Here is a 10,504-nt window from a genome sequence, read left to right as displayed (position 1 = left end):
TGTGCAAGAAACTGAATGAGGCATCTACTTATATATATCTATGTCTACTATGCCAGAGCACATACACGTGTCACGCGCCGGATGTTGTGAACGCGCTCAGGACAGCTGGACATGGCAGTGGATCAGAGGTAACAAATTATATAAATACTGTTCAGTTTCTTGCACGGAGCGATCGTTTCGTGTGTTAAGACCTCAATGTATCGTCACGAGCCGCAGGGTTTAATTTGCTTTTGTCTATGTATATTTTTTGACTCTCAAAGCCGTGGAGCCCATAGACTGCCATTATATGACTGACAGACTGCAACGGTTTGAGTTAAAAATCTTCATTTGTGTTCTACTGAAGAAACAAAGTCACCTACATCTTGGATGCCCTGGGGGTAAGCAGATAAACATCAAATTTTCATTTTTGGGTGAACTATCCCTTGAAGTCATGCGACCGTGGTGTAGTTCATTTGTAGTCCAGCTTTTTACTTCTGGCGATTGTATTTATGCTTCAAATTCAAATGCATTCGTAAACGTTGTGTATATTTATGAAGATTATATTGATGAACAGAATATGTGATAATCATAAACATTTGTGGGTCACAGAGCTTATTTTCTGAAACAATTCAACAGCCAGTGGAAAAATGCTACTGGTTCTTTGTTGAGGAACCAGAGTGATGCTAACTTCTGAGTTGGTCTACAAAATGATCTAATCCCTGCAGCACTTTATTGTCTTAAATTTCTGCTGTTACTGCGCTTAAAACAATTACAGTATATGCACCTAAATTGTTTTGTTTAATATAATGCATCAAGACCAAAGAAGAAAGACCTTTGCTGTTTGATCGTCTACTTTCATTCAGGTAATTGAGGTTAGATCAAGCGTTGTGTCTGTAGGTAGAACCCCTACATGAACCTGCCCTTTTCTCTTCAGCTTTTTTTCCCCTGTGAATATTATTCACAGCTTTGTGATGACGTCTGTCATAATTGCTGCACTTTGAAGATGTGCGTGAACGCTCGGGTCCCGTTTAGGACCCGATGCTGCTGTTGCTGCTCAGACCACAGAGCATCCTGTCTTAGTGTGTAGGCTCTTGTGGTATTAGTAATGAAATTCACACTTCCCTCATTTCCATTGAAGCAGCAGATACAGTTGAAATTGATGTGGCTAGAGCGCTCACACATTTACTGGCAATGCTGTCAAGTGTAAACAAAGCTTAGGAAATAGAGGTTTAAGAGGGGGCTGTTTCGGACGCACGAACGTGCACAAACACACCCAAATAAGTGTGAAACCAAAGCAGCACTTTAAAAGACGCATATGTTACATTTGCCCCTTTTTCCGTCATGCCGGATAAAGCGAATGAGTGCTGTTATAGATTCTTCATTATAGAGACAGTACATCCAAAAATTAAAAATCATTTAATATTTATTGCACTCACCTTCATGTCTTTCCAAACCTGTATCATTTCTTTCTTCTGTGGAACATAAAAAAGATATTTCAAGTGTTATGTATTTCGAGTATTGTGTTTTTTTTCCCTCCACACAGAGGAAGTCAATGGTAACAACAATGTTTTTTTACTAACACTCTTCATAATATCTTCATATGAACATATATGATGACAACATTTTCATTTTTGGATGAACTGTCCCTTTTAAGGAATTTTTTGTTTTTTTTACATAGAAGTAGTTGTAGTTCTCATTTCTGTAGAAGTAAGACCAGAGGAAGTGAGTATTTTAGTGTAGGTTGTGATTCAGACATGCCACTATATCCTCTTGATTTATATCCAGCATTAGAGACAGTGGTTTTTATTTTGTTTTTAAATTTGTTGGTTATTTGGAGAAATGGGATCATGAAAAATAGCTTAAAGATTTGTTAAAAGCTTACAAAATGTCATATTATAAATGTTGGTTTTACTTCAACCAACAACAAAAATAGTTACTGAAATTCCCCAATTTTTTACATTTTAATTTTTGTGTTTTATGTTTATTTTTCAAACATAAAAAATATTTGATAAAAGTTTGCTTATGCTTTGCTATATCTTCGTAATCACATTTAATTGCAATTCTGAGAAAAACGCTGACCCAGTCTCTGGTTGTGAATTATTTATATATTTATTTATTTACTTTTTGAGTTATACATGTTGTATTTTACGTTTTTATTTGTTTATATGATGTGTTTGTTTCATGAAACATTTTATTTTTATTTATTCAAAATATAAACTATACTAAATAGAAATGGGTTAAGAACGCATATTTAGGATTTGTTAGTTATTTCGAGAATTACAAGTGTGCTTAAATTTTAATATATGTATAATCATTTTATTGTATTGCTGTCTATTTAGACAATTATTTTAGTTAGTTGGTTAGTTTAGTTTTTTTTATATATATTTTATAAATGTTATTCATAATATTTTACTTATTTTACGTGTTTTTCACTAGGCGCTATAGGTTTCTCTAGTTAAATAAAGCTATATTCAGGAGTGTAAAAGCTAAATTTGAGTTTGTAGGTCATCCGTCTACGTAATATACCCGCTATGAGGTTGGAGGAACTATGGTAGTCTGAACAGTGGGTGACATTGGCTTCATCATTTTACTGATTTCAAAAGCAGACTCAGTCAGGGTGAAACAGGTCTGATTAGCGATAACAGCGTGTGCCTCTGTGATGACGATGACGAAACCAGCTGACAGCTGGGCTCCATGCACAGACGACAATGTTTGTGGGCGGAGGTAAACACAAACCTCAACATCTGTGGCAGCAGGAAGTGAGTGCACACGCACTCCTCTCTTGTTCTCAGAATGAGGGCGAGCATTACCTGTGATTTTCCCCAGTGCCTGAGTGGAACCGTCTGTCTGAAGTCTGTGCACACGGCCCGTCTGTGATTTCTGAGACAAGGGGACTTCTCTGCACCTGAAGCCTGAATGGCCTCTGTCTCTGTTTTTGTCACATACACATGCATAAGCGGGTAGCTGACAAAATTACATATGCATGAACCGTTTTCCCCCATTACTTTAGGTTAAAGTTCAAATAAATGTTCAAGGGAAAGTGTTTATTTTTAGATGCTATGATTGCTCACCATTTCCTATGGAAGCTGTGTTCTGCCTCAGTAAATATTAAATGTAATTATGATTTTATTTCTCACAATTGTAATTTTATGTATGTATCTTTTTTTTCTCTTCTTTCTAACACTGCTTTTAAAACAAGCTTTCTTCTATTGGGGATAGACAAATATAAGTGAGCCGTTTGTTGGTTGAATTCCCTTCTCTGTTGCTTTCAAAAATATTGCTTTGTTTATTCAAGTGCTCATTTTACGGCTAAGCCAGCGATGCTACTTTGAGGTGGGACTATCTGTTTAATTGACCAATGGCAGACAAGGGGAGTGTTCAGGAAACCTGCTTGAAAACAGTCATTATTGTTGCAGTTGTCATTGCTGGATTCAGAAATGAAGTTTTCATGTGAGAAATTGTGGTTTTCCTTCAAACAACAACAAAAATAGCTCTTTAATTTATATTCAGTGTCAGAGTTACCTTTCATTTCATTTCATCTTCCCCTTCCGCTCTCTTCCCCTTCCGCTGCCCCTGCCCCTGCCCCTGCCCCTCCCCCTCCCTTCCCTTCCCTGACCCTGACCCTGACAGTCTCTAAATACTTTATTTAAATTATAAATAAAATATGTAACTGAGCCATTTGGTGGTTTACTTCCCAAACTGCTTCTTTGTTGCTTTCAAAAACATTCCAATTTGCCTGACTTTATTTTATGGCTTAACCAATGATCTTACAGTACTTTTAGGCGGGACTATCTGTTTATTTTACCAATAGCAGACAAGGAGAGTATTTTGAAAAACCTGCTTGAAAACAATCATTTTCATTACTATACATACTTTTTACATTTGCAACAAAAAAAAAATAGTCCTGCGGTATGCAGAAACATTCCAGGTATCCCATGCAGTCTATCAAGGAGTATGAGAAGCCAAAACCTTCATGCATAGTAGTTATAAATAGAAAGAATTCTGTTTAAAATCGCTTTAGATGATGTATAGCATGTCACAGCAATTTTGTCATGATAACTGCTAGAGGAACTCGCTGACTTCCTTACAGGATATGAAAAAAATATGCAAATATGTTCACAAACCTCTGTAGTCTGGACTTGTCTTGTCTGTGTGTGTGTGTGTGTGTGTGTGTGTATGTGTGTGTGCGTGCGTGCGTGTGTGCGTGCACAAGTGGACCAGCGAAGTAGGAAGTGTCTGAGCAAAGAATGGCGTGTTCTTTGGCCAGAATCCTTTTAACATTATATCTTTTTTTTTCCTGCTTCTGTTAGAATCCCTCTCGTCCTTATTAGGAGCTGCGTCTGACCTCTCCCACCAGTCACAAGTCAGACATTCTGAAATCACATTTGGCTGGGGTTGGAGCTTGTAGACTCCCACTGTAGTCTCTGATTGCTTGTTGTACTATAAAGCATTCTGATATATTGCAACAAAAGAACATGGCTAGTTCATTAAGAACTTTTTGTCCCAGTCACAGCCCACAAAATCACTGAAAAAGTCAAATATAAACTTGGTACATTACACTTGCCTGTGTAAAACTCATAGTCATGCTAGTCAACAGAGGGGACAATGTGTTTTTAATGTGCTACTATGCAGTTGTTTGGCTTAGAAGGCACCACTAATACAATTATTTAAAAAAAATAATAATCTAAAGGTCATATTAGTTCAGTTAAATTTTCATATATTTTTATTTTGCCCTGTGGTAGCAGGAAAATGGTGCTTCCACATTTCTCCTTAGTATTTTTTTTTTTCATGCCATCTGTGAGGTTGTTTTGGATGTTTTCTCCATCATAGGTTTGCTTTCATCTCGCGGTCAGATACTGTTTTTAGTGTTTCACTTGATGAAATTAGTGTGTGTAATGTCAAAAATTGCGATGGTAGATTTCTCCTTGTTGAATAATTGCATGCCAATTAGAGAGAAAAATAGTACTCCGTGTTATCTGAGGGTGAGGCTGTCCGCATGCTCATGTGACTTTGATACTGCATTTCCTTAGTTTGCTGTAATCATATTACACATAGGAAATTTTGTCTGATGTAAGTAGACATATTCTTATAAACGGAGAGATAATGAGGGAATGAGAGGTGGAGGAGGACATGACTTCAAGTGCACCATTAGTTAATGTCTGATTTCAAGAATGGTATGTGGAAATCTAGTGGAGGATGTTTGGAAAGTGTTTTGGAAGGAAAAAATGAAGAAACTGAGTAATTAAATAATACAGCAGACACTGAATAATGCTTCAATTGTCAGGCCAATAGTTCATGTAAAGTGACCCAAATAAGTCAGACTTAATATATGAATAAAGCTTTATTCAGTAACAAAATATCAAACATATGCTGCTAGAACTTAGAACTAACTTCACTTTTCTGTGCCATTTTTGCACCATTTTATGATTTTTAGTGGATGTATACAGTCAGTGTCCCTCAAATTCACACAGGTGGAGTTAATCATATTAACTATGAACATATGAATATACTGTATGAAGTATAGTTTTATCATTTAAGACCTAACTAATTAAGTGTCCAAGTACTTTACATTTGTACATTTTAAAATTACACTACCATTCAAAAATTTGGGGTTGGAAAGATTTTTTTTTTATGTTTATGAAAGTCTCTTATGCTCACCCAGGCTGCATTTATATATATATTTTAAAAAAAACAGTAATATTGTATTTATTTATATTTATGTATTATTTATATAATTAAAATAACTGTTTTTATTTAAATGTATATATATTTTAATACCCAGTCTTCAGTGTCACATGATCCTTCAGAAATCATTCTAATATAATATGTAATAATATCTAATATTCTCATTTTAAAAAATGTAAAAAAAAATTTGTATTATCAATGTTGAAAACAGTTGTGCTGTCTATTATTTTGTGGAAAATGTGATTCATTTTTTTCAGGATTCTTTAATGAATAGAAAGTTCAAAAGAACAACATTTATTTTAAATAGAAATCTTTGATATTTGATTACAAATGTCTTTACTGTCACTTTTGATCTATTTAATGCATGCACATTTTTGAACAGTATATGAATTTGTAACTACTGAAGGTACACTATTCAGTGATGTGCAGCTTTATATATAATAATAGTATGCTACCAAAAACATTAACGTCTAATATTCCAACAGGAACACAACTTGGACTGGTTTCCACGGATGCGGGCCATGTCGCTGGTTAGCAGTGACGCCGAGGGCGAACAGAACGAGATCAGGAATCTTCAGGAGAAACTTGAATCCACCATGAAGCTCGTCTTGAATCTCTCATGCCAACTCACTGAACTGAAAGAACAGGTGAGTGATGAAGCTTTGGGACTGATGTCAGAACATTATATCCATTCTGCTAGTTCTTAACGCCCCGATGAGGTTGAAGTGTAGTCTTGACCCTTTAAGCTGTTTAAATGGACTTCACAGACTAGAATTTAAGTTGGGTGTGAGTGAAGCAAGGCCTTCAAGGTCAGTCAGCATGAGACCACAGCCTCTTCCAAGGTTCAATTAGACCAAAGGGCAATGAGTCATTCCTGTCTGTCTTTCTCTTTCTGCCTTCAGCTCGTGGTATTTAAAATGATGTTTCAACTGCGTCACGAGGCCAAGTGTTGTTTCACTTTTATTCAGCCGCATTGTCGTCCAGATGAAGTTCTGCGAACTCGAGCTTGTTTGTTTCCACAGATAAACAGTCTAACTCGCATAGATGAATACGATAAAGTGGGTCATTGAGTTAGACGCTCATATTTTGATTTGGTGGAAATATGCGTAATGGGATTTGCTGTCATGTCGTTGATTTCTTGTAAATAGTGTCGAATTAACACCATCTTGAGGTGTGCAGCCACATAAAATGGGAAGTGTCTACAGGGAAGTTTTTTTTTCTTCTGTACTCCAGACATGGGGAAAAGGTCATTGTTTGGCTAAAAGAAGACAAAGCAAGTAAAACCCAACAAACTTTCACTATTTATTCTGCGTCAATGCGGTGGTTACACGTGTCGGGACCAGTTTTGCTTTTCCCTTTCTTACGTTAAACTTAGAGAGAATGATAGCATCAATTCTTCACATGGTTGCCCAGAAAATATTTGAAAATGAATTATTTGTTTTTCCATTTGTTGTTCATTAATTGTTGATAATCTTGGGCCGTATTTTCAGTCTATGATCTGGTTTTTCTCCACTATTTTTGCTATCATACACTTTATTCTGATGGGAAAAAAGTGTAAATAAGACAAAATCAGAAATCAAAAATTCAAGTATTCATAACTACAATAAATTTGACAAAATTAAAAAAAAAAAAAAAAAGACATTCGGGCCCCAAAAGCACCATTTATATGAGAATTGTTTAACAATACACCATAGAAAATCTCCACTATAATCATCTTGGAAAATGAGTATACTCGTGTAACCAAAAAAAATCATAAAATGACATTCTAAAAATATAATCAAAGATATATTCACTTGAATTAATTGATGTATTCCAAACCCTTTTGATCTGCAGTCTTATGCTTAAATGCTTGACATAATTTAAACATTAATAAATATATATTTTGCCTGTGTATGAAATGACACACAAACACACACAAACAAACTAACAAACTGCTTAGATTTGATTGTCACGTCTCAAGATTATTTCATACTGTGATCTATTTGACTCAAAGCACAAGTGCAACCATGTGATGTCCTTCCCAGTATTCCCTCATGTGACCCCGCCTGGGGTCCTTTTGACGGAGTGATTCAATAATTTCAGATTTCTTTTACGAATGGGTGTTTTTGGGGTGGGCTTAAATCTAGGCAGGATCTAATGTGGTATTTCAGCTCTAACGCTTTTTATCTCAGATGTTTATTGTTAATGTACTTGGATTACAGATTCGGTTGTGATAAACTGCAGTTAACGGCTCCCTATATGGAGTCACTTTAGCAGGAGGAGCAAGCAGAGCCACTTACCTTTAAATGGCTGTGTGATTGTTTAGTAGTATGAGGTACTTCCTGTGGACATCAACTTTAATATACACATGCGTGAGTGTTTTTGGCTCACTTTTGCAGCCGTTGAGTCAGAGTAGGGGATTTCGGTATAGACAGTGTGAATTTCAGTGGAACTGCATACGTGAACATGAGTGTGTGTTAGTGTGTGTTGTAGCTCAGTTACACAACACTGCATGACATTGCTCCAAATGCTCCATTTTATTTTCCCAGAAGCTTTTTATAAGACAGCACAAACACACACACACACACACACACTGTTGTGTTATGAGGTCATAACCAGGGCAACATGAAGGGACACACAGAATGCATCACTGCATGACATGCCTGATCTGTGGGAGAGACAAACAGGAGATGAGGAAGATTTCAAATGAACAAAAAACTGCAGATTTTTTTTTTAATGATGCCACAAAGGAAGCAGAAACTGTATATTGAGATTTAACTGTATTTTCAGTTACTTTTACATATTTAACTTTTACTTGTTTGTATTTTTACATATTTGGATTTACTATACAAATATATGTGTGTCTATCTATCTATATGAAACTATACTGTATATTCAGATTTGTTTTTATAGATAACTATTTTAGTTACTTTTACAAATTTTACATTTACTTTTATTATTTATATATATATATATGCTTATAACTACTCTATAAATCTAGATACATTGTAAATCCAAATATGTAAATAAATGTAGATTTATAGAAGTATAGTTATAAGCATATATTCATGTAAATATATACACACACATATATATATATTAAATATGAAACTGTATATTCAGATTTAGCTGTATTTTCTACAGTAATTATAATTTCTTATGATACATAACACACAGAGAGACACACACATATACATATACATATACATATACATGTAAATGTAAAAATGTGTAAATGAAAAATTGTAAAAGTAACTGAAAATACAGTTAAATCTGAATATACTGTATACATCAGTTTCATATAGATAGATAAAATATCAAAAACATCTCAATTTTTGACATTTTTTGTGAATATATATTCTGATATGAACGGTAGGGCTGTGTATTGCCAGCAAAGTCACGATACGATAAGTATCCCGATACAGTGGCCACAATATGATTTCACCTTAGCAGAATTTATAAAACAGCTGTTTATTAAGCACTGCACACTATAGGGCCATTGCTAACTATAGACAGAACAGGCAGTTGACTTATGCATTATGAAGGGCCTCCATAACTGTACAACAGAATAACAATATACGTAATGGCATAGGTTTCATGTTAACATTGTGCACTCCCCACCAGGTACATAAATAATAATGTACCCATTCTAATAAATTTATATTGTAATGTACTCATTCTAATATATTAATAAAATCATCTTTACATTACTGGTAGGTTATCATTGCACAAATGAACACACTCCCTATATTTAAAAAAAAAAAATTAGAAGCGTTCTGAACTAATGCGCTGTCTTCACTGTAGCTCACGCGCACACATTCAGTCACTCACACAGATCACACTGCGCACACACACAGACATTCTGCAACACAGCGCTGCCCCGCAGTTTTATCAGTAAAATATCTTAACCGCTGAAGAGCTACATTATCTTTCCCAGCAAGGAGTTGGTAACATCATGGTTTCTGAAGCAATTGAAGCCACAGCTTCACTGTTAGAGAAATGCTGCAAAAATGGAGGAAATTCATATATAGACAGTATGTCTCTCTCTCTCTCGTAAATGAACACTTGATGAATTACACTTTTCTGAGAATAGAATATCGAAGTGGAGATCGCTAAACTGCAAGCTTTCAGTTTTTTTTCAGAAAGCCAGTGCTTTTATCCACAGTGGAGAGAGCGCATGTGCACATGGTTGCCAGGCAGTGTTAATTTCGTTGACGAATAATTTTCGTCATAATTCAACGACATTTTTTTCACCGACGACAATGAGACGATAACAAACTAAAACTCTTTTTGAATGACAAAAACTATGACGTAAATCTATTGACATTTTCGTCAACGAATAAAAACGAGATGAAAATGATAGGGAGGGACGATTTAGGAAGAGATTCATTCAGAACAAATCTGCTTCGTGGTTCGGAGGTTAGATGCGTACATATGAACCGGCGGGACATAAGCTAACATACGCTTGCTGCAAGTCGCATAAAGCGTTAAAAAATGTCAATATGTGGGAGTAAGAGAAGAGCAGACACATGGATAAATCTGATGACGCAAGAGAGAACTCAATTCTGTCCGGTTTTCTGAGCGCACACACTGAAGCATACACACACAGAAAGCGCGCCTCACAGCGCGCGAGTACTCTTTTGCGTCGCATGAACGGAGAATTACGCACAAAATTATGTCGAATTGTCCGTTTTGACGAGTATTCACGTAAACAGTTGATTATGTCTTAAGTGAACGTAAACAGCAGGGAGAACGTATATCAGTACATTGCATCCATTGCAGCTGTGCATTCGGTTTTAAAGGGACAGCAGCCTAATTTAGTTGCTATTGTCTGAGTCATTGATGTTAATCAAGCAACAAC

The 10,504-nt window shown here is 35.6% G+C and overlaps 1 protein-coding gene across 1 annotated transcript in view; it reads left to right on the top strand.

The window, feature by feature from the left end:
- The window catches only part of itpr1b (inositol 1,4,5-trisphosphate receptor, type 1b), a 157,794-nt gene that overhangs the window by 145,241 nt on the left and 2,049 nt on the right, over positions 1 to 10,504 (top strand). Inside the window, exon 60 of the mRNA XM_016482756.1 lies at positions 6,150 to 6,311. Coding sequence (XP_016338242.1) covers positions 6,150 to 6,311 — 162 coding nt within the window. The remainder of the gene's footprint in view (positions 1 to 6,149; positions 6,312 to 10,504) is intronic.

This window comes from Sinocyclocheilus anshuiensis, unplaced genomic scaffold (genome assembly GCF_001515605.1).
Source record: "Sinocyclocheilus anshuiensis isolate Anshui unplaced genomic scaffold, SAMN03320099.WGS_v1.1 scaffold465, whole genome shotgun sequence".
In the NCBI taxonomy this organism is placed as follows: Eukaryota; Metazoa; Chordata; class Actinopteri; order Cypriniformes; family Cyprinidae; genus Sinocyclocheilus; species Sinocyclocheilus anshuiensis.
Note: the sequence above shows the minus strand (reverse complement) of the source record. Positions and strands in the feature narration are given on the sequence as shown.